We start from the raw sequence: 25,767 nt of genomic DNA on the forward strand, positions 1-25,767 counted from the left end.
TTGTTAATAATTAACATTTTCCAGTTCTGCAAGGTGTAAACTTTTGACCTCAACTGTATATAGTTTATGAACAAGTAATGTGTTAGTCTTCAGCAACATTAGTGCAATAATAGCTCATCTGGTCAGTTTTGAGCATAACTCGATGTAGCTACCCACAACCTAACCACAAGCTCTTCTGCACAATGGTAACCACAAAAACGCCAACATACTCTTTTAAATGTCAAACATAACAGCATTTAACACTAACAGGTCTTTACTAAAACATAAAACAACACTCGATTTCAAAATTTATTCTCCTTATGCTTATCCTCCTTATAGCTGGAAAAAAGACTCTTTCATTAACGCACTAGGACTTATTAAAAAAAATTAATGCAGACGTTTCAGCCTAAATGAATTTAAATTACAATGATCAAAATAATGTTTGCAACTTAAAAGGTTTATTTCAATCAATGAATTAAAATGTATTTAAGTTCATACATTCTAAAGGAGCATGTGAAATGCGTTGAGTCATTTTTCTTTCCTGTGTTGTTTTCATTAGCCTATGACTGACAGGTTCATGGCTCATTTCAGTCTGAGGAACCAAAACTGCGGACATGTACCACTGTGCTTACGTATATCTATTTCTCCATTTTAACACCCTGCGTTTGGTACTAGATAATGAGTTTGCAATTCTCATGGTTGCACCTAAAACTGAGGTTTAATATGAAATTTCAGACTTGGCGCCAAAATATGCATATTTTTCTCTCATCAGGCTTAAAGGAGAAGTCCACTTTGAAAACAAAGATTCACGTATAATGTACTCATCCCCTTGTCATCCAAGATGTTTGTCTTTCTTTCTTTAATCATAAAGAAATTGTTTTTTGAGGAAAATATTTCAGCATTTTTCTTCATATAATGGACTGGTATATAATGGACATATCAGTCCATTATATGAAGAAAAATGCTGAAATATTTTCCTCAAAAAACACAATTTCTTTACGACTGAAGAAAGAAAGACATGAACATCTTGGATGACAATGCAGTGAGTACGTTATATGTGAATCTTTGTTTTGGAAGTGGATTTCTCCTTTAAATATGGTTCATTTCCTCTTCTTTAGTTTCTCTGACTTTACTGTACCGTTCCGTCTATTGGTTACCAGTAAAGGAAAAAAACAGTTGGAGGGCTAAGCATCCAAATTACTCAAAAAATCTGCCATGATGATACATGATGAGACAATATGTGTCTGGAATATATTAAGAATCATTTGTTCTTGTCTTTGGGAAGATGTTTAATGTAGGTGATTGGGCGAGACATTTTTAACTAAATAATGGGGGTTTCCATGAGGGTTTTAATGTTACACAGAGACTCAAAACAATACGTTTTCTAAAAGTCCCCAAAAGTGTAAACTCAAACACATATGTGCCGGTCTGTTATTGAATTTACAATTGCATCTTTACTATTTGTACAGCAGATATCCTTTTCGAAATGGCTAGTCAAATGTTTCATGTTATATTTCTTTCTATCGTGCACATTTAGTCTGTCATTTTGTTGGTAAATGGAAAGTGTAATGTGGTGGGTGGTTTTAGCATGAAGCATTGCAACAATGTGTGTACAAAAACAGAACAGGTTGATTTGCTTCTCATGTTTCTCAGTAGCAGAGGTATTTTGGTACATGTAAATCATGTGGTATAATGACAGTGAATCACACTTTTTTCATAGCGCCTCTTTCTTTCTTTGTGTCATTGGTGTTTTAAGACACCCCTGCACTGTCAGTTAGACACTGCGTCATTCATAGAGGAAGTAAGATCTGATGCACTCCCACTGCCACTGATACAGACTTTAAGAACAACACGGCCACAAAGGGCGAGTCCAACTGTCTTAATTGAGGATTATTCTTTGGAGCATCTTTACAGAGTAAATTAAAGGTAAGAATATGAAATCTATGAAATATTCTTGACTTTTATATTCATTCTAATTTGTGTAGTAATGCTTTTGTTGTTACTGTACTCACATTATTGCTTATTTAAAATATGGTCTTTTTAATGAATGTCTTAATATGTTTTCATGAAATGTCCTCTAATGTTTAGCTAATATTTCATGTCATTTTATGTATATAAATGACCATTTATTGGGTAGTCTAATTAATTTTTGAATCGTTGTTTACTTGATAAAAGTGTTAAATAAATAGTATTTGAAAGAAGCACGATTTAAATGTTCTTTTTTTCAGTCCTGTCTGTAATCTTTGTTTGTTTTCACCAATAATCTGTTGGAAAGAAGTAAACTACTGTTTCTTTTGGTGAAGGAAGTTACACAGGAAATGCATGACAGACCAAATTCTACATAGGGCTCCATTTAGCAGTTTCATGTGTTAGATATATTCCACTCTGTCAGCTCCACCTTCAGTTTGGGGGAAAAACAGGGAAGTTTTTTTCTGACAGGAAAGTCAGTAATCTTTATGTTGTGGATGCAAGCAGTTTGGGAAAGAACAAAAGGTCTTAATGTTAGATAACAATTTAACCTCGGGTCCTGTGTGTTTGATATCTTCGCAGAAGGCAGTGGAAGATGTCGTGCCTGAAGTGCCTGAAGTACACCATGTGTGTGGTGAACTTCATCTTTTTTGTACGTATCCATTTTCAGACTGTAATATCATGATATACAATGGCTTTTCACATTTACAATTGTTTATCTCAGGCCATTCTAAATCCCAGGTTAACACATTTCTGGGTTTGGCCTATATTTTTAGGTTTAAAATGTTCAGACTTTTCCGTGGGAATTAACCCAGTGTATTCAGGTTTCAAGGTTTCACATCGGTAAATCCCATATTAGCATTCTTATTTGCATATTTTCACTTATTGGTTGGGGAGCAGGTTGACCTTCATGAAACCTCTTACCGGGAAAAAAACACACAGGCATAACCTTATATACACTACCAGTCAAAAGTTTTTGAACAGTAAGATTTTTAATCAGTCTCTTTTTCACCAAGCCTGCATTTAAAATAAGCAAAATCAGTAAAATGTTGAAGTATTTTTACCATTTTGTTTTCTATTTGAGTATATTTTAAAATGTAATTTATTCCTGTGATTTCAAAGCTGAATTTTAGCATCATTACTCCAGTCACATGATCCTTCAGAAATCATTCTAATATTCTAATTTGCTGCTCAAAAAAACATTTATTATTATTACTATTATTACGTTGAAAACAGCTGAGTGGATAGACAGCTTTGGTGAATAGAAAGTTCAGAATAACAGCATTTATCTCAAATAGAAATTAACATTACAAATCTCTTTATCATCCCTTTGGATCAATTTAAAGCATCCTTGCTAAATAAAAATATTAATTTCTATAATTTAGTCTCCCCTGACCCCAAGCTTTTGAATGGGTTAGTGTATAATGTTAGAAAAGCTTTTTATTTCAGATAAATGCTGATCTTTGGATCTTTCTATTCATCAAAGAATCCTTAAAAAATGTACTTAACTATTTTAAATATTGATAATAATAATAATAATAATAATAATAATAATTGTTTCTTGAACAGTAAAACGGCATATTAGAATGATTTCTGAAGGATCATGTGACACTGAAGACTGGAGTAATGATGCTGAAAATGTAGCTTTGATCACAGGAATAAATTACATTTAAAAATATATTTTGTTATTTTAAATAGCACAATTATTTCACAATATTACTGCTTTTGCTGTATTTTGGATCACATAAATGCAGATTTGGTGAGCGGAAGAGAATTCTTTGAAAAACTTTTGACTGATAGTGTATAAACAAAACAGTTAACAACAGAGAAAAAATAAAGCAAATTATAAATGAAACTAAATCTACAAACAGTTAAACAAATATATATTTTGTAAACAGAACTTACCTATAATGAAAATATTACTGGACTGGCTTTTTCCTGCTTGTAACACCCAGTTTGTCCTGAAGAGGAAAATGGACTATTTTCGGGTCAAACAGCAAGAACAAAGCGATTTTATACTAAAGTCCCTTTCAAGGACTTTAGTTTCTTTTAGTTTAGTTTATATATTTCTATAGTGTTTGTTTATACTCACTTCAGTTATCGTCGAGGTTTGATTTCCTCTCAAACGCCAAAACGAATTACAGCCACTGCTCTATAATAGAGTCGTTATAGATCAGTGATTACAGCGTGTTTCTGTTGCCGATGACGTAAGGTGTATAAATATTTAATAAGGTAAGCGCTGTTCAGTTTGTGATTGGTTGTTTGTTGCTAAAACAACTGGAAGCTACAACTTGCAGTCGTTTGACAAAGTACAAATTTGGCAAATTAATCCCGCAAAAACGACGCTAACCCCCTTTTAAAATCACAATTGACCCTTCGCAAAATTGACCCGCCCTCCTTAGTTACTGTTACTATGGCCGACAAATAATGCTATTCTCACACAACACATCATGTTTTCATGCAGTAAAAAATGCATTGCGGAGCAAAGGGAAAACTGAAAACATGCCGACAGACAGAGCAGGTTACTTCTGGTATGAAACAAGGTCTCAGCTTTAAAATGCTTTAAAATCAGTCATTTTGTGGCTATTTAATCTGTGACAGATCACTGTATTGCCTTATTAGATCAATGATACGTGAACCGATTGTCTTTTCTTCTTTACTTAAAACACGAAAAAACATGAATGAATATCAGAATTTATTTTATTTTAACCGCGGACGTCAATACACACAATGTTTCAAGTTTAAGTCCACCGAAATTAATCTACTCTCCTGTCTGAGTTGTTTGACGACAGAATGGCCGATTCTGCGTTATGATTGGTCATATCGCCTGTCAATCAAGCCGTTAGCGAAGGGTCAGTTTGTTTTGGCTTTACCTGGTGGTAACCAATCTTATATTTATTTGTTACCACCTATACACCACCCAACTCAGTTACATCCCGGCATCTCATTCTATTCTATTCTATTCCATTCTATTTTATTCTATTCTATTCTATCATCTGTAGCACAACTGTATATACAATTTATTTATTTACTTAAATCTTATATTGCAATTTTTGTCTGTTTATACATATGTGTATTTTGTTTTATTCTCAACTTATTTTATTTTCTCTGTGTTGTTGTCGTCTCTGTGCACTGGAAGCCTGTGACACCAAAACAAATTCCTTGTATGCGTAAGCATACTTGGCAATAAAGCTGTTCTGATTCTGATTAAATAATGTTTTTATATTTTAATCCTAAACCGCTGAATGCTGATATATGAAATTATTTGTAAAAATTTATAAGGGACTTTAAATTTGAAATTAAAAACGTCAGTAGGTGGCAGTAAGTCACTATTAATAAGTAATTGCGATTGAACCGAGTCATTTAAATTGTTGATTCATTTACGAAAGAAAAACCATCATGTTGTTCAGAGACGTAAAATAGTGCTGTTGCTGTGTTTAGAACCATTTTTGTTGGCGAAGTACAGCAAAAATAAGCAATATGGTGTTTGAAACGTAACGTTAATATTTACTTATAGTTCATTGAACTGTTGTGTAAAAAATCAATATCACATTAGTGATTTTTGCGAAAAAAAAATGGCACTCTTCGTGTGATTATATTTAATTAGACTGAATCACGCAGTGAAAGAACGCGCTCTTAAACGAGCACAGTCAGTCTAGCTATTGTTTAAGCAATCATAACTCCTCTTACAATAAATTAAGCTGTCCATACACTGTATGATAAACGAAACTCTTACTTACATAGTACGAACATCTGCAATTTGTTGAGGGAATTCGCAAGGGCAACAAGACTCCGGGTTTCAGCTATGACTATTCTGGTCGCCTCTGATTGGCCACTGCATTCTAAACTCAACAGAGTCGTGTGTGATTGGTCGTAATGAGCAACGCTGTAAAAACGCGCAAAAATAAAATATGAATTAACGTGAGCACGTGAGCAGGTCTAAATTTAATACAGCAATGAATATTTTCATGTAATTTTCATTTTCACTAGTTTCATGTTTGAAAAATTATTATTAAATTAAATAAATAAAATTATTATTATTATTATTAAATTATTGAAAAACCAGGGGACCCCCAAGTATATTTTCTTGGAGTTGCAACATCACGACTCTATTACACTGTAGGATAATTAGCACTAAGACTTTTATTTCTGTTTTTATGAGACATACTCCAAATATATGAAACACAAGTATTAAGGCTCTCTTGTTCGGTTAAAATTACCTTTACAGATTTGTGGGGCTGCCGTCTTTGGATTGGGCATCTACTTGATGACAATCTCCAGGTTCTCTTCCCTACTCCCCAGTCTTCAGGCTATGAACATAGCAAACACACTTTTCATCACTGGGATCATTATCACATGTGTGTCCTTCTTGGGATTTCTTGGAGCCCTGAAGGAGAATCGTTGCCTGCTTATATCTGTGAGTCTCTGTAGCTGTGTCTCATTTCGAAGGATGCGCCCTCCGGAGGTCCTATCCTTTGGAGGTCGCATCCTCTGTAGGATGCGTTTGCGGAGTATCCTCAAGCCTAGAATTAAATGAGATGGCCTTCGTAGGACGGACGGAAAAGGAAAAAGAAAGTATCACATTACTTTGACAACACACTAACAGTCTACACTGGACTCCACAATGTTGTGTCACGCCGCGGCCGCCTAGTTGCGCTCTAACACTAAATAAATAAAGGAAAATTATTTCTAAACTTGGAAAGTAATTTGAAAAGAAACTGATTTTTACTTGTTTTATTTTATTGCATATTTGAGGAGCTGCAGCATAAATACAACTGACATCTATTACAGAAAAAAGAAAAAGATAAAAGAAGGACAAAAATATATTAATTTTACTTTTTATATTTAAACACCACATCGTCGCTTGTGTTTACATCTGCCGGCTCCGCAATTTATTTTCAAATAAACGACCGTTGGTTACGGCGACGCAAAGAATTTTGGGTTATCTGTAGCAGCTAAGGATACACCGCAAGTATCCTCCGAATTCCTGTGAAAGAAGGACGCATTCGAAGGTCGCATTTGGAGTGTCCTATTTGCTTTTCTGAAATGAGACAGCCTCTATGACGTATGTAGCCTTCGAATGCAGCCTCCGGAGGGTGCATCCTTCGTAATGAGACACAGCTTGTCATTACTTACACTTGTATATTCTCTGTTGTCCAATACGTTTAACTTTTTGGGTTCTTTTAATAAAACTCAGTATTTCTGTTTGTTTGATTGGTTTAGTTCTTCGTACTGTTGTTCATTCTAATGCTGGCCGAGCTGGCTGCTGCCTGCCTTTTGCTCATGTACGAGGAGACAGGTAAGAAAACAGGCAAAAAATTAAGATTTGCATATGGATGCAGAGCATGTGTGAGAAAGATTAATCGGACTTCTTGTTTACTCACAGATTGAGACCTTCATTAGTACAGATCTTAAGAAAGGTTTAGAAACATCCATAAAAACCAGAAAAAGTCACAATTACACAATTGAAGATGACTGGGACAAAGTGCAAAAGACAGTAAGTGCACATTTTGATTATGTGTTTCTAGTGGTGCTTATAAAACCATTACTATTCCACTATATATAACTCATTTTCTTCATTAAAGAAAAAATCAATTACAGTTATTCTTATAAATCAACAGTTTCATTGCTGTGGCATCACTAACTATACAGATTGGAAGCCAAATATACCAGAGTCATGCAACATCCATAGAAATCAAACACAGTACTGGTCAGAGGTAACACAGCACTTACATCCATCTCTATATCCGCTATATGGCAAAACAATATTAATGAAACACACATGAAGTACATATCAAATGTGACCCTGGACCACAAAACCAGTCGTAAGTGTAATTCTTTCTGAAATTGAGACATTCAGACATCATCTGAATGCTGAATAAATAAGCTTTCCATTGATGTGGATAGGACAATATTTGGCCGAGATACAACTATTTGAAAATCTGGAATCTGAGGGTGCGCAAAAACAAAATATTGAAAAAAAAATCACCTTTAAAGTTGTCCAAATGAATTTATTAGCAATGCATATTACTAATCAAAAATTAAGTTTTGATATAGTTACGGTAGGAAATTTGCAAAATATCTTAATGGAACATGATCTTTACTTAATATCCTAATGATTTTTGGCATAAAAGAAAAATCAATCATTTTGACTATTGCTACACATATACCCGTGCTTCTTATGACTGGTTTTTGTGGTCCAGGGTCACAAATATGCACATTTGTACAGCTGATTTAATCTTAATCGTATGGTTTTTGTTGTTGCATTTAGGGTTGTTTCACATTGCTAACGAACTCATTTGAGAATAACCTCTTGAACACAGGAATTGGTGTTATTGTTGTCTGCATTATTGAGGTATGGTTTCCATCTGAGGCTTTATGTCTTCTCATAGTTACCTCAGCTACTCAAACTGAATTGTACTAAAACCTACAGTTTTTAAAATTACTAAATGATTATCATTTATAGGCCATCGGTTTTGTTTAGACGCTACTGACCAAACATAATCTCTCCTTTTGTAGGTCTTGGGTATGTGCTTCTCCATGACCCTGTTCTGCCACATAAGTCGGAGCGGGTTGGGATACAAATGATCAAACTTTCCATAGAAGAAATATCCCATCTTAATAACTATTATCCCACAAATATCCAAAGACAGCCAGTAAAAGACAAATTGGCTAGCAGGTCTTACATGGATGTTTGGTTTTATAGCATGTGTCCTCCACTAAAAACAATGATACAAACCCATAATTATTGTAACGGCATTATTATTTTGCATGTGTGATTAATTATTAGAGCAGTTAAACCATAACTGATTCTAAAAAAACCCCTCTCAGCAGTATTTTACCTTTGGCCATCACAGCTTAAAAGGAAACTTTCTAAGGGGTTTTAGACACTGAATTCAGCCACTTTCATTTGAATGTCAAGTTATAGAGTGTGAAAGACAGATTTTCCATGATGAATCATCTTCACACAAATATATAATGCAATGTTACACTGTATATAAAAACTGATTCTCTTTCATGTTACAATGTTTTGTTTTACCTAATGTTCCTGTAATTGACGTTACATAGACTATAAATGACTCGTTACATAGGCTATAGTTGAACAATGCAAAGCATTCATTTTTGATCACTTCCTTTTCTGACTAGCTGTAGCAGTGACTAAACCATGTGATTTCCCAGTTTGAGCATGGGGTGGAAACCACTTATGCTTATTTAACAGTTACACCATTTATAATGTGGTTTTTTTTTTTTTTTTTTTTTTTTTCATTTTTTTGCAAAAAGAATGTAAATTAAACTAAAGGGTTTGAAAATGTTTTCTCTCCTTTTTGCAATGTAATTAAAAGCAATTACTAGCACTATGCTTGTGGGTGATAGAGGAAGTCCCATCAATAGCAAAGCAACACTTCCTCTAACAAGTGTTACGGTCACGATGGGCGGCTTGAAAAAAGATGCTTTCGTTTTTGAAATTGCATTCAAGTTCATGAAAAGATGAAATATGTGTTGAAAAAACATCACGAAACCAATCAGAATTCAACTTTTATTTTTAGAACAAAATCCTGTCTCCACAATATTTAAGACCCAAAAAACTAAAAAATACTAAGATTTCCTTTACATGTTTTAAAATAATTTTGTTCTTTTTGAACCATCACACAAAAAATAGAAACAAATACAATTTAAAGTAATCTTTTCTTTTAAAAAAAAAAACAAACAAAAAAACAAAAAGTAACTGTACACGGCAGAATACACCATTTTTCGCAAACACCCCTTAGACCTCTTCAACTATACACACATTATTGCAGTTCACCTAAAATATGCAAAACTAATCTTTTTAAACAAAACTGATTTTTCGTTATATTTTCTGTTCTGAAAAACGGTGGCTAAGTTTCACCCTTTTGCATTCGTGCCCTTGTGCAAAAGCAGAAACTGAATCTCATATACTGATTATCATATTTTTGGGCTTAATGGAAACTATAAAAGTGTGCTTTGAACAAATGAGGTGCTTACAAAGATACAAGAGGGGAAAAAAAACTATCTGTCCCACGTGTATCCAGAGGGACGTTAAAGCCATTAAGGCAATGCTGCAAATATCCAAAGTTGGCAGAAGTAGTTACTGTTCTAATGATCTAGGACCAGTATGAGAAACCAGAACAAGTAAGGCTGCACTGTCAAAAAAATTCACCAGTTTTAACTTAATAATTTAAGTTAAGTTTCAGTTGAAATGACTTGTACTTTTAAGTTGATTTAACTGAAAATTAATACAGCTGCTAAATTTAAGTTTTTAAGTTGAAACCGGTAAAAACCTTTTACAGTGTGGAATTTGGTGGGAAAAAAAAAATCAGTTCCTAAACCAGAGTCTATAGAGGTTTCTTGGCTGTTGTTTTAAAGCCACATAATTCATTTATAGCTTCAATTGTATTATAAATCTCAATAGAACTAGCTGTGCATCCAAATCTATACAAAAATAAACCGATAGTCTTGCTTTCTCAACCGACACTAATAGAGAAGAGCATATAGTGCCATCTACAAATGCTTGACAACTCAATTACCTCCTTTTGTACTGAACAATATTATTACCACTGGTTTCTTGGAAAATTCTAAACTTGGAGTACCACATCATCATTCTACAAGAGTCCAGAAATGTGTAACTAAAAAGAAATGTATTAAGATAGGCAGGTTTGTCTAAAAAAATACAACATATTCATTTCGAATAGTCACTGAGGGGAAGCTGAAACCATCTTTCATGAACAAAAGACACAAGAATCGCCTGGTGAATCTTCCATAGGCGTCATATTTGGAATGAGTACAGCTCAACGGGGGACCCAGCCCCATTTGAATATTGCTAGATAAGATCCAAAGCTCTGCCTTTAGTACAAGTGTCAGTTATGAATCAATAAGTTACATATATTAAGACTCCATTAAAAGGACAGATGGAAAAAAAAAAAAAAAAAAAAAAAAAAATCACATAAGGCCCCATCACTGTAGGTTTCAGTCAGTCCTATTGAAACCAGCTGAATGGGAGGATAAAGATCTTTAATATTGCTATTAAACAAGCACGACTGTTTTGCAAAGACATGCTTTGAGTTTAAGGAATAAAATGAACCAACTGAAAGAAGAATCTGCATACAGAAGCACTCTCTCACCCCGTGCTGCGACAAATTTGATCTGAAAAAAATGCTACGAAGTTTCTGTTCTTCCTGCCCTTATAAGAGCACATTTAGTTTGATCATCTCACTCAACACTAAAACCAATTGACTAACCAGAAATCAGCAGCGGGTCTAAAGTTAGCAGCCTTATTTAAAAAGTGTATTTTCTTTGAAAACTGCTTAAGGGTGTGAACCAGAACGCCACCCTAAAGCTGCAAAAAAAAGGCCATTTATGGACATTGTTTCTTAGACACTGCAAAACAAATCAACACGCTCCAAAACTCTGAACGTAGAGCTGTGAACAAAATCACTAGTATCTCCAAATGTGAACTACCATGCAAACATCCAACAGCACGGGCAGCAATGGCGAGCAGTTAACACTACCACAATGCATTAGTTCACAAGTTAGACTGGCACGAAGTGTTTACCAGTCTTGCTTATGGTCATCGCATGCCATTTTAGTTTAGTTTGTGACTTTTACTTAGTTTTAAACGAACAATCATTCGTGTATGAATCCAGAAATGTACTCATTTCAAAGCAACACGTTAATTTTTCAGGAAGCGAACCACTGCTTTGAGGATACCAACAGGATTTGTGCCATTTTTTTTTAAATTTCACAATTTAAAGCTCACCAACATACAAAAGAAGCCCAAAGATAGTCAAATCAGAGGACTTTTTTTGAAAATATCACAAATGCACAACACAATTATTAAGGGCACAAGTCACATGTACATCCAACCAAATCTGACACCATTTAAGGGTTTAAGCTATATTTTCCATTTGAAAAATAACGGAATTTAAAAAGATGCCAATGGGCATATGATCATGTTTATGATCATCACTTAAAGCAACTGACTGCAAACTGAGTCTCTGTGACTGATGTAGATGAATAGAGTCATCAACATTGTGCTATCGTTGGCCAATGAGGTTCAAGCAAGGAGAACAGGGAGAGAAAAAAAATTAAACAAAACGTAAATCTCCATGCTAGTTTTCTTGTTCTGAAGTAAAACGCTACTTTGATCTCAAAGTAAAAAAGGTAACGTGAAAGCAACCATAACACAACACCTCAAAAAAGGAGGTTATTAAGATTGTGCCGATACATTGCTGATATGATGCTTGGATTTCAAAATCCAATAAGTGTAGTAAGAGAGCATGGTTTATTTCCTGCTTCTGTTTTAGAAAGCAGCTGGTCCAGACAGAATCTGACATTCTCTAGAGGCAGCTTTACGGAGGAGCAGCTGGAATGGAAAAGAGGAAGGTGTGAACGAGTAGATAAATGGGATGATGTGTGTGTGTTTGACTATGAAATAATCAGGGTGCTCTCAGGAATGTGTGGAATAATGAGAGGAACTCGGGAATGATGCTGCACGGCATTCGGGTGAGGAGCGGACCGTCTCCGGCAGTCTCACAGAGGCATGAGGCGTGTGGTGTGAAGGAGAAGCGGGTTCAGGTCCTCGGCATGTACAGCACGGTGTAGAGAGGGCTCAGAGGCACTCCGCTCGATTTTTGGCAACAGATCCTGGACCTGCTCGATGCCCACCAAGATCTGAAAAACAGCAGAGATGAAACATTAAAAGCTATTACTTGACGTAACAGTGCTGGAAAGCAGATAAGGGCTTTGGTTTAGTCTTACCTGTGGGAAGAGAGGCCGTTCATCACGTTTGAATTTCAGACAGTCGATGATGAGCCTCTTCATTGATTTAGGGCAGTTACTGTATAATTTACTGAGGTCTGGAGACAAGTACCCACGACCCACCATGAAAATAATCTACGGGAAGAGAACATCTGGAAATCATAGTGTGTTCACACAAACTTCCCCTTCTGTGCTCCAAGGAAGAAAGTCATACATGAGGGTGAGTAAATGACAGTAAATGATGACAACAGTTATTTTGGACTGAACAAAGTTCGTTCAAAAGTTCACACAGCTTGAAAAGAAGATTTCCAGGATGAAAAGGACAATCTATCAAACTGAAACTACAAACAAATCCCTGATTCGATATCATCAATATTGTGATATCACAACAGCAAAACTGCCTCGATATTAGCATGGTCACCTGACAATATGAAACGACAGGTCTTCCGGGCAAAAAGTGTAATTTTTAAAATATATTTAAACTTCTTATTCTAACATAAAAGGTCTTTAAAATTGTATTTTGGGTCATTGTGCTTTGGCACAGTCTCTAAAAACAAACTAAAAAAAAACGAACTAAAAACAAAAGCGCAATATGGCTTAATCCCTTCATCAAATCGGTTTTCACTGGCATTTGAAAGCAAAGCGCGCACTTCGTTCAAGTGACCAGCTCATGATCTGGTGTTTTCCGTGCCTCAGAACGGCTCAGTTCACAGTGAATGCAGTGAACTCGTTTATTGCATGTGCTGTGAGTTTAGCGTGCGTTTAGGAAAGCAACGACCACCAGATAAGCTTTATTTTCACGGCAGACGATTACAGCATTTCACTAGATTTGTAGTGAGACGTGTTTTTGTAAGCCTGTTTTCACTGAAGCTGGAGTTTTCCTTCAAAATAAAAGCTCTACTGCCCTTTCCATCGAAATAAAAGCTTAAAAGTTTAAATGGGTAACGTTACTGCAGTCCAAATTCAAAATTCAAAAAAAAATCTCTTTCAAGTGTAAAAAAAAAATTAGGAAAGAAGTATTGTAATTTTCTTACTGTAGTGTAAAGCACTATATATGGCTATTACTGTCGTCCTAATTATTATTATTGTTATATTCTAATGTGTATGACTTTTTAACACACCAGTGCGAATGTAATTTAGACTGAGACAGTATATCACAAATAAAAAGAAGGTTGAGTCCCCTTTTAAAGTTCAAGTACAATTCACTGACTTTTATTTTTATTTAAGTTTATTTAAGAACACGGGTTGGAGCTCATTATGAACTCTCAAAGAGCATTAGATAGAATAATTTAACTTTAAAAAGTACAAAATTTTTGATTTTTCCCAATTCTTTATTTGTCTTTTTTTTTTTAAATATTGCAATAAATATTGTATCATGGACTTCGTATTGTGAGATTTTGACATCGTTACATCCCTAGACAAGAGTGATGGTGGCGTATGTCTGACCTGATCGCGGTTGTTGATATTCGAATAAGGCAAAGTCCCAGACATCAGTTCGTAGAGCACCACTCCATATCCATATACATCTGACTGGAAGGTGTATGGGTTAGTGTCTTGCATTCTGATCACCTCAGGGGCCTGAAAAAAACAGCAGAGTTAAACAAGCTGTAGAAACTTACTTTACAGCAATAAACTCAGTAGTTTCATCCTTCACATCAGTGGTAAGCCACAAGATCCATTGATGAATTAATAGAATGAGGTAGTGAGCTGGGTGATGATTACTCACCATCCACAGGATGGAGCCACTGGGCTGTTCGACCTGCTGAGAGCCACTCCAGCGGGACTTTACTGTGGCCAGCCCGAAGTCACCGATCTTTACCGTCCAGCCTTCGTGCAGGAAGATATCTGACACATGAGCTCAGGAGAATCACGCAGAACACAGAATGACTACAACATCACTAAAGAGAATGCATTAGCATTATAATTCCAGTACTGTGTCAGCCTTAGCCTTTGATTTTATGCCAGTAATGATTTTGGTAAATCAGACAATTCTTTATATTACAAGAATTTCAAAACACAAAAAGCAGCTTGGTAATCTACTAGGACATGAAGATGCATCTATGATGCTAACTACTGGCAGCAAATTAGTTGAATCTGATCTATCCTGCAATAGATATCTCTCACAATACAGACAAGAGCACTGCTAATACATTATAGAAAGGATACTATTAGATTTCAAGTCCCGATGAATGATATTCTTGGCGTGAAGATAACTGTTAAGGAAAGAAAAGTGGAAAAAATTACATAAAAAATGAGATTTAAATGAAATTACGTTTCTAAACTCCATCTATGCTCAGTAAATCCAAGCATTACTACTAGGCAGTACAATCATATTAGTGATTATGATTGTTGTGATAATTTCCCATACAAGTGTGTCCTTGTGACTCAGAGCTAAATGAAGAGTGCCATTAAGTGCACTGTCTTCTGGTGTAAGCAACTTCTCAGGATGTCTTTTATGAAGTTACAGGTGTTCTTTGTTATCACAAACCCAAATTACAAACAATAGTTCTTATTCAGGGTGCATGTACTCATCATATTTAACCACACTAGCTGACAATAAAATATAATGATGTATTATTGGTTGGCCTGTACGACAGCGTTTTGGTGCCACGTTAAAAAAATAACCCTGGATTGGAAGCACTGGGAGAAATTCCAAAATGTAAGATTTCATAATCTGTTTTATAGCGAAATACAAACAATATGTCTATTACAATAATGTGTTTTTCACGCTCTTTAATGTGGTGTGACAGATCGCTGTATTCGCCTCAGTTTAAGCGGCATGTGAATCAGACATCCTTCTGATTACCATAATGAGACATTCGTTTAATTAAATTAGGCTATACAGTTTTTTTTTCTTTCTGATTTTCCTTCATGTTTACATTGTGCTATAAACTCAAAATAAAGAGGAAAAACATCTATAATTTGTACTTTGTGATAAAACTGACAGAATTTGAAAGCTGAGCTGTGTGATATTTAAAGCAACAAAGCACAAAATTACTGCGATTACTGGGTGGCTGGCACGCTTCAAATAATAAATGAAAGACGTTAAATATTACTTCCAATCACTTACTGTATTATACCATGAATAAAACAGCTTGTGAATAGTCACTTAAATACCTTCAGAAGGGATTGCAATATAACTTATGTTAACAAGTTAGACTCCACTTTAGAACATTTTGTTGTGTTTAATAAATGTGAGGAATGAAAGATTGGATGCCACAAACATTTTTGCGGAGTATGTGGTGGAATTTTCATTAAAAGTATAATTTAATGAAACAAAAATGTCTCATTGCGATCTAAAAGACGACTGATTCACATGAATACAGCGGTCTGTCCTGTCACATTAAAGAGCGTGAAAAACACATTATTGTAAGACACATTGAGAGACTTTTTTTTATATTAAAAGTACCAAAAGCACAAAGCTTATTGCTATTATTGGGTGGCTGGCGCACTACAAATATGCCTAATGAATGCAATCGAACACATGAAACATTACTTCCAAGCATACTGTCCCTGTGAGTATAACACATGGCATGATTTCTGCTAATAATCCCACATATATTTAAATAAATTCTGGTGGCCTGGCAACTTCTCCTGGTACTCCCAATCAATTCAATTTCAACTTTATTCACAAAACATTTTAACTTTATTCTCTAAACATTTTGAATTTATTCTCGAAATTTTCACTTTATTCTCGAAAATTTCAAGTTTATTCTCGTAATATTTCAAGTTTATTCTCGCAATGTCGACTTTATTCTCACAATGTCAACTTTATTCCCGAAACATTTTGATATTATTCTTGAAATATTTCAACTTTATTCTTATAATCTTGACTTTATTCTCAAAATATTACAACTTTAATCTTGTAATTTTACTTTTTTTTTTAACAAGGCACTAAAACGCTGTCTAAAATAGAATATAAAAACTTACTGTAAGTGTACCGTAGTGATTCAGGATAAGCCAAAAACACAGTTTGGAAAATGGATTCATGATGTACTCGCATATTATAGAAATTATGTAAATTATAAACATGAAAGTTACAGACTGCAGCTTTAAAATTTTGTCTTTGAATAGGTTGTAAAATGTGATTTATTTTAGTGATGGTAAAACGGAATTTTCAGCAGCTATTACTCCAGTCTTCAGATATCTTCCTAATATGCTGATCTGTAGCTCAAGTAAGTTGTAATATTGCTGCTTAATATTTTCATGATTGTTTTTTTAGTATTCTTTGATTAATAGAAAGTTCAAAAGGACAGCATTTATTTAAAACCGTAATCTACGTAACAAATGTCTTCACTGTCTGTTCTTCTGACCAATTTAATGCATCACAGCTGACTAAACATTTTCTTACATCAAACTTTTAAACAGTAGTACATTAACATGTTATAAAGTTAACATCACATTATATTAACCTCATATAACTGGCATGTAGGTTGACATGCTATAATGTAGTCTATGCCAAGTTATCAATACGAAGGGGGAAAAAAAATCTTACTCCATGCCCTGTGCAGTCTGGCGAGCAACATCGATACGGCGCATGGTGTCAAACTTGGTCTCAGTAACATGCAGGTGGCGGTAGAGGCTGCTGCCTTCACACCACTGCGTGATAATGGCAAAATTAGGCTTCGTCATGAAGCCCATGAACAGCAGAATATTGACGTGGCGTGTTTTTCTAAGGAGCAAGAGTGTCAAATTAGTCATACTAAACAGAAGATGACTACAGATCTATTTAAACTGAAGATTACAGCAGCAGATGACAATACTAATGCAGTAAAGCAACATTAATGAGAACTCTGAAGGCTTTAAAGCTATAACAGCACAGATGACTCACCGTAAAACCTGCATCTCATTTTTAAAGGCCTGGAGCTGCTCCGGTGTTGGCTCTGTCACTTTAAGAATCTTGATAGCCACGTCTCCATGCCACTTGCCTTTATAGACGGTCCCAAAAGAACCTGCTCCAATCCTCTTCAACATATTCACCTCCCGTGAGTGCACCTCCCAGTAGTAACTGGAGTCTCTGTAACCTCCCCGGTGCTTCAAAAAAAAAAAAAAAAAAAAAAAAAAAAAAACACACATACAAACAAAAATTGGTTTTAAAGTATCTGATTGTAGTCAACTGGGTTTCCTATCAAATAAGACACACACTCACCACTTTCTTTTTATCATCAGATGAGGACTGTTTCCGTTCCTTGGGCTCAGAAGGGGATTTGGGAGGTCTTCTTCCTGGTGAACCTAGGTGAGGTGGGCTAGTGGAAGGCTTGGGAGAGGACTCTTGCCCTGTGGACAACACTAGAATATGAAGGCCAGTTCACACACAGAGTGGTATAATGATTTGATGGATAAGAAACAAACATGTATGTACTGTAATGTGGGTGTGCAGGAAAAAAAAAAAAAAATGAACATGTGCTCTTGTGAAAACGGAAAAAAAAACAAACAAAAAAACAAAAAAAACTCACCCATTGTGCTGATTTTGAATGGCTCCTAAATGAGAGTGGGGGGAAAAAAAAAATGAATAAATACATGCGATGGAGAAGAGATGATCACGGAGGCATGCAGAACCTCCACTGTCATATTCTGTGAAGTAATATATCTACATTAGGTATCTAGCCAAGCTAATACTCTAGTACAGGGACAGTTCACCCAAAAATGCATTTACTAACCCTTGTGTCATTCTGCATAACTTCCTTTCTTCCATGAAACACAAAAGCAGAAGTGTAGCAGAATGTTGACACTGCTCTTTTCTATACAAACTTTTTAATGCTGGTTTTCAGTCAATAAATATTTTTTTGGCGTGAAGAGGGTGACTCATTTGTGGGCGAACTGTATTTCTGGAACAAAAAATGAGACAAATGTATGTAGACTTGATGAGCCTCTAGTCCGGTCTCTAACCTCCAAGAGGCCAGCAGCGCCAGGCTCCAGCGTGCTGACCATGTGGACGTTGGGGGTTGAGGTGGAGCGATGCCTCTGGAGTGACTGACCATCCTCTCCTCGCATGAACACACGGAAGCCTGATGTGGGAGACAGCTGTTCTCCTCTAAAACAGGTAAATAGTACATATCAGCTAGTGCTATATTTCCCCTTATGGATCAACAGATACATGTACTTATAGGTGAAGTCAATGTGTACCCAAGAGAATCTGCAGATATGGGAATGTCACTCTGTGATATGGAATTGGTGGCCGGATATATCATTATCGAAGGGCAGTCTTCTGTATTAGAAACACACCTGAGAGCAACAGAACACCATGTGAGTGAGGACAATGATGACAAGCGCACGTAAATGGACAATTCTCTTTCGGAACATACCGTTTTGTGACAGTGTCCATATCCACACATACTGTAGGAACTTTACTGCTGCAGTGCTGGTGAAATTTATACCCACACGTCTGACACCTGAAGCCGTTGAACAAGAACTTGTGGCAGAAGTCACAGTAAGCTAATTTAAAAAATGTTTTACGTACCTGTGAAAACAAGGGTGTGCCATTTAAGGGTGATGCTGATTTGGTGACTCACAAGTTCATGTTATTTTAGTATGCTTTAAGTATGCTTTCTTTAATTAATAGTTTTACTCAGGGAGGATCAAAAGTGACAGTAAAGAAATACAGTTGACGTCAAAAGTTTACATACACCTTGCAGAATCTGCAAAATGCATGACATTTCACATAAAATATGTTTCCATATAGTCAACAAGAGAAAATAATGGTAGAATTTTTGATAATGACCCTTGCAAAAGTTTACACTTGTTTCTTACTACTGTGTTGTCACATGAATAATCCACAGCTGTGTTTTTTTGTTTAGTAACAGTTGTTCATGAGTCCCTTGTTTGTCCTGAACAGTCAAACTGCCTGCTGTTCTTCAGAAAAATCCTGCAGGTCCCACAAAGTCCTTGTTTTCTCAGCATTTTTGTGTTTGAACCCTTTCCAACAATGACTGTATTATTTTGAGATGCATCTTTTCACACTGAGGACAAGCTTCTGAAGGGCAGTACTAAATTAAAAAATACACATCTTTATTCTGTTCAAAAGTTTACACCCCTGGCTCTTAATGCATATTTGTTCCTTCTGGAGCATCAGTGAGCGTTTGAACCTTCTGTAATAGTTGCATACGAGTCCCTCAGTTGTCCTCAGTGTGAAAAGATGGATCTCAAAATCATACAGTCATTGTTGGAAAGGGTTCAAAAACACAAAAATGCTTAAAAAAAAAAAAAACAAAAACAAAGAATTTGTGGGACCTGAAGGATTTTCAGAAGAACAGTGGGCAGTTTAACTGATCAGGACAAACAAGGGACTCATGAACAACTATCACAAAAAAAAAAAAAAAAAAAAAAAAAACACACACACAGAGCTGTGGATCATTCAGGTAACAACATAGTATTAAGAATCAAGAGTAAGTAAACTTTTGAACAGGGTCATTTTTATAAATTCAACCATTATTTTCTCTTGTGGACTATATGTACATGTCTTTTATGTGAAATCTTATTCAGGTCAGTACTAAATAAAAAATAACATGCATTTTGTATGATCCCTCTTATTTTGGTAAAATAAACATTTTGTAGATTCTGCAACTTCAACTGTATATGCTACTTTCATCAAAGAGTCATGGAAAATTTATCACGATGTCTACAAAAATATCAAGCAGAACAACAGTTTTCAACAGGTAGTGTTTTTACTTTTTTTTTTTATTTAATCATATATAAGAATCATATATATAACAATGCCAGTGCTGTGTATATATATATATATATATATATATATATATATATATATATATATATATATATATATATATATATATATATATATATATATATTAGGGGTGTAACGGTTCACAAAAATCACGGTTCGGTTCGATACGACACAGTGGTGTCACGGTTCGGTATGTTTTCGATACAGCAAAAAAAAAAAAAAACCCAGATAATTTCTTTGATTTTTTTCACTTTTTTATTTATTAAAACGTCAAAAAAGTATGATCTTGTTTTTTTCTTTTACTTTAAATAATGATGGAGCTATTCTTCACCCATCTTCTGGGGTTTCTTTTTAGCAGCATATAAAACAAAACCTCCTTTATAACCAAAACCAAAAAGCTCCTGATAAAAAAAATTAATGTAATATTGTAGTAGTTATAAACTAATAGAAAGACGTCCAGCTGTCTGTTGTCAGAACAATCGCTGGTGCTTCGGCCAACTGGTTCTCTATTTGGGCTTTTGTTTTTCTGTACAAAGCAGGAATTATTAGCCGTTTTTCCACTATCGGGCCGAACCGTTCTCTTCACTTAACCGTTCCGTTCCGTGCCGATCCGGGCCGGTCAGCACGGATATGGTTTCATTTTCCACTGTGGTGCCGATAACGGAACTCTTTGGAATGTAAATACAAATGCCTTAGTCATTGCCTTGTTAATGCAATTGTAATATAAACAGAGATATGATCAGATATTTCTGTTTTTGGGACTTCGTTAAATAACAGAAAAAAAGGACACAACTATAAACAACGCAAAAAATAAAATAAACAGAAGGCGACGACAGGTATAACGTTACCAACAAATGCTGAGGGGATATGCATGCCAACAGAGACAAACACAGAAGGTAAAACCTTTCTGAAAACTAACACATTTATTGACAGTATTAATGCATGAGCTATGAACGCAGCGTAACAGCTGTTTACTTGGCTTTCGCTTAGCACACACAGTCTATGAGCACGGTTTGGCACGGTTGTCTAACCGTGCCGAGAATTCCGTGCCGAGAACGGTTTGTAATCGTGCCGTGCCGTACCAGGCTCCGGTGCAAACAGAACTGGAACCGGACCTGACCGTTATAAGAACCGTTCGGCACGATAGTGGAAAAGCGGCTATATTACAAACTTTATTCTCTTTTATTTTTTTCAAATATAAAAGTATTTTTCTGAATCGTTCGGTTCGTAATGCGTACCGAACCGAAAGCCTCGTACTGAACGGTTCAATACGAATATGCGTATCGTTACACCCCTAATATATATATACATATATATACACACACACACACACATAAAAAATAAGCATAGAAAGTATTATTTTTAGTATTGATTTTTAGTTCATCAAATTACCTAAACATTTTCTAATATTACAAATGTAACCTTCTTGTAAAGTGCTCCCAGTTTAGTCAAAGCTTCAGAAGTTCAGTAGTCCCAGAATTGCTGGACAGAACTCGGAGCATGATCTATGCTCAGATAATCTGTACTTGCTCATCATAATCATCCCACATAAAATTTCCATAGATTATTTTGTTGCAATATTTTCCAGTACACGCACAGTTTAAAAAAAACCCTATGAAGGCCTAAAATGAGAACCTGCCTTTGCTCACTCAGAATCTGTTGTGCAAGTACACTTACGAAGTTGTGCATGGTAAGAGGAACATCATCCAGCACTTCTACCAGAAGCTCTTCCCCTACGAGGGGTGTGATGTCAGTGTCCCATTCTGTAAGTCTCTTCCGGCTGGTTAAAAGACAAAAGAACAACAGCTGAGTACAAACATAAAGCGAAACACTTTGTCATGTTAAAAGCCACACTGTTAGAGACACCTACCCTTCAAGAAGGCGAAAGACAGCACAGCAATCCTGGCTTAGGCCTCTGACTTTCAGGGCTTTATCTAGACTATCATAGACAGTTTGTCCCGGCCGAACATTTACCTGAAAACATGTTCACATAGTGCTATCAACATATGATCACAAACACACAACTGCTATTTACCACTATATAAAGTTTGTGTTAGCTACTACATATCTTTACTAAGAACAATAAACTAATCAGACTTCAGTAAATGAACCCTCACCACCGTCCGCTGCTTGTTGGGGAGGTAGACACGAATGGTGCCCCCACCTCGGGGTGTATCATCTGGGCTGGTTTCCCCCGAGGAGGAACAGGAGGAGGTGTTGGACATGGTGTCTCCTAAGGGGCAGTGAGGGACTGGCAGCACTGACACTCAGTCAGCTGCAAGAAAAAGTTACACACCAGGGCAAAGCAGGAAGAAGCCCTCATCTGAAGCCTGGGATGGAAAATAGTGTCAATACATGTATAAATAAAAACCTCCCTCACACCTACGTTGACATAAAAACACACCTATTTAACACATCTGATCAGAAGTTCACTTTCAGAAAGTGATCTAATAATTTACTCACCCCCATGTCATTCAAGAAGTTCCTGTCTTTCTTTCTTCACTTGAAAAGAAATTAAGGGTTTTGAGGAAAACATTTTCGCATTTTTCTCCATATAGTGGATTTCAATGGGAGTCAATGGGTTGAAGGTCCAAATTGCAGTTTCAACACAGCTTCAGTGGGCTGTAAATGAACCCAGCTGAGGAAGAAGGATGTTATCTAGTGAAACAATTGGTCATTTTCTAAAAATTTTTTAAAAATGATATACTTTTTAACCACAAATGCTCATCTTGCACTAGCTCTGCATTGCACATGTGCATCTTTACACATGACGTACGTGATGAGGCAAAGGTCACGCACAGTTAATTCTTCGTCTGTGTACTTCAGTTCAAAAAGGTAGGGTAGGCCGAAAAACTCCATCTCATTTTCTCCTCCAACTTTAAATTCGTCCAACATCGCTGTTTTACCTTTTTTGTAAAGGGCATTTGACTTTCTTTGCATGGTCGCTCTTGTATTTCCACCTATGTTGAGCTAGTGCAAAATGAGCATTTGTGGTAAAAAAAAAAAAGTATATAAATCATCTTTTTATTTTAGAAAATGACCTATCGTTTCACATATAAGACCCTTATTTCTCAGATGGGATCATGTAGAGCCTCTGAAGCTGCATTGAAACTGAAACTTGGACCTTCAACCCGTTGGCCACCATTAAAGTCCACTATATGAAGAAAAATCCTGGAAAGCTTACCTCAAAAAATTTCTTTTCGACTTAAGAAAGAAAGACATGAAGATCTTGTGACATAGGGGTGAGTAAACTATTAGCAATTTTTTAATATGAAAGTGAACTAATCTAATGTCTGTGTCAATGCCTTGTCTTCCTGCTGCTTTTAGTATAAATGCTTTATCTTATGGTTTCACATCTTTGAAGCACATTATCATACAAGACACACACACACAGAAAGGGAGAGTATGAGTGTGATTGTTGTTAAATATGACAATTTCAAAATGGCATGAACACTTATTTAACATGTACTCAATTTCAGAATTTACTAAAATGTTTCTAAATGTATGATTTCACTTACATTTAACTATTTATTAATTATTTGTTTAAAAAAAAGTTAGTAATAAATAAATTAGTAAAAAACAGAAAGAAAAAAAACAGAACTGGACAGAAAGGCTGAAATAGTTCTGGAAGCCCAAAGGGTGATTCAGTAAAAAAAAAACGTCTGTCAGAGCATCACTAGATTTTATTATTGCTGATGCATCCATAAGAAAATCGATAAATGCATAAGCTGAATGCCATGGACATAATGTCCAAACACATAGTAGGCCTCTGAAACTGTTTAAGTAATCAGGATAACCTGCTAAAAACAAATTCTAAATTGGCAGCCAACTGAATTTCCAATTTTAAATTCCACACAAAAACACTGCAGGTGTGGCCATTTGAAATTACACTATGTCGAGTAAAAGCAAACTGATAACTAGAAGCCATATGTCAGTGGAGCTTGTCAGTGCCTAAAAAAAACTTTGTTTCTATACTGGTCGTTTAGTGTAATAAAACCAATATGAAACAGATGTCAAAGGAAACGACCCAAATAAAGATATCCGATGTGGTTCAAACTCCTTTTAAGATTTGGTTCTATAATTACAGACTATAATTTAAGTCTCAAGGCTATCAAACTCTAAAATGAAGCCATTTAATCCAGACACGTAGGAACAAGTATTTTATGATATTTACTGCAGTATACGTTCTCTGCAACCTTAAACCACAAGTATTGTGTATACTGGAAACCACTGCAGTTGCACCATCGTGCAAAACTTCACTCGTGTCGTACAGTTAGACTACAGCAAGCGTGTAATAAACAAGTACAGATCTTACACCCCCAGTGAATCCAGTTTAAATACAGATTTTACAAGCAGATGGAGACCATTTTCACACACAACTATATGTACTCTTTCAGAAACACCCATGACCTTGATATAAGTGTTTATACATACACATACACATTATTTCAGAAACATCCACCCTCTTGTTTTAAATATATATTTACAAAATTACAGCTGCAAAGAATGCATATCAGCTTTCTAAACTTCTAAAGTCCTCTGTGATCAATCCCTGTTCAAATGCATTTAGAAAGGCAAAGTAACACCCCAACAGTCCATGTTACAACTGCAGTAGAAACGCAGCAGGACACAGAAAGATAAAGATGTTTTACACAAACACCTCCCCTCCTGTAAGTGTAACCACAGAAATGTGCAGCAGCCTGCAGTGAAGATGAGTTGGCTTGGTTTAGCTAAGACTGATGTGCTTGATCATTTGCTCTGCTTTGCTCTTTTACTATTACACAGGCCATGCACTCCTAGCTTGCTCAGTTTATCAAGACGTTACTCAATATTATGACTGAAGTATAAAAGCATATTAGCTAAATACAGATCCTTAAATCCTGTCAGGTGCCTTTTTCGTATTGAAGGAGGGAATGCTGTTTTCATGAGGCGGAAAGGGATTAGACGACTAGCTGCTAGCTAGCTAGTGTTGCTAATGCTGTCTAAAAGTTGAAAAATGAGTCTTAAACTTAATTTTTCAGCCGCGGCGGAATGAATTACCGCGACTTATACCTGCGAGTATTCTTTCTGCAAACTACGCAACCCGTTCGCGACACTCGCTTAGCATTTTTTGCTCCAGAGTAAATACTCACCTGAGACAGCCATCTTGAATTCTCTCAGTCTCAAGTCGGATCAGCAAAGAATTTCAGGGAAAGCGGAACAGCGAAATCTCGCGCTCTGATTGGTCGAGATCTGTGAATCGACGCACTGATTGGTCATCTATTGTGGTACTTTGTAGCAAGGGAATGAGAAAGGGGCGTGTGCTGCGGGTAACGAATGTAAAGTTTTTCCAAGCATTAAAGAAACCTCCACAACTGTCC

The 25,767-nt window shown here is 35.8% G+C and overlaps 2 protein-coding genes across 2 annotated transcripts; one reads left to right on the top strand and one right to left on the bottom strand.

Moving 5' to 3' along the window:
* Positions 1 to 1,740: 1,740 nt before the first annotated feature.
* On the top strand, positions 1,741 to 9,218 carry zgc:64051 (leukocyte surface antigen CD53). Its single transcript, XM_051110458.1, has 8 exons — positions 1,741 to 1,905; positions 2,530 to 2,599; positions 6,176 to 6,364; positions 7,171 to 7,239; positions 7,328 to 7,444; positions 7,569 to 7,664; positions 8,219 to 8,302; positions 8,467 to 9,218. The coding sequence occupies exons 2-8, from the start codon at positions 2,543 to 2,545 to the stop codon at positions 8,533 to 8,535; spliced, it is 681 nt and encodes a 226-aa protein (XP_050966415.1). The 5' UTR covers positions 1,741 to 1,905; positions 2,530 to 2,542; the 3' UTR covers positions 8,536 to 9,218.
* Positions 9,219 to 9,470: 252 nt separating this feature from the next.
* araf (A-Raf proto-oncogene, serine/threonine kinase) lies at positions 9,471 to 25,577 on the bottom strand. Its single transcript, XM_051110446.1, has 16 exons — positions 25,540 to 25,577; positions 22,525 to 22,737; positions 22,278 to 22,381; positions 22,085 to 22,187; positions 19,029 to 19,183; positions 18,850 to 18,948; positions 18,613 to 18,757; positions 18,180 to 18,204; positions 17,873 to 18,000; positions 17,555 to 17,757; positions 17,219 to 17,395; positions 14,890 to 14,936; positions 14,450 to 14,568; positions 14,170 to 14,301; positions 12,724 to 12,858; positions 9,471 to 12,636 (listed from the first exon to the last, which is right to left on the bottom strand). Exons 2-16 carry the CDS (start codon positions 22,630 to 22,632, stop codon positions 12,496 to 12,498), a joined length of 1,821 nt encoding a protein of 606 aa, XP_050966403.1. The 5' UTR covers positions 22,633 to 22,737; positions 25,540 to 25,577; the 3' UTR covers positions 9,471 to 12,495.
* Positions 25,578 to 25,767: the final 190 nt, after the last annotated feature.

The sequence above is a fragment of the Labeo rohita genome, chromosome 5 (genome assembly GCF_022985175.1).
Source record: "Labeo rohita strain BAU-BD-2019 chromosome 5, IGBB_LRoh.1.0, whole genome shotgun sequence".
Taxonomy (NCBI): Eukaryota; Metazoa; Chordata; class Actinopteri; order Cypriniformes; family Cyprinidae; genus Labeo; species Labeo rohita.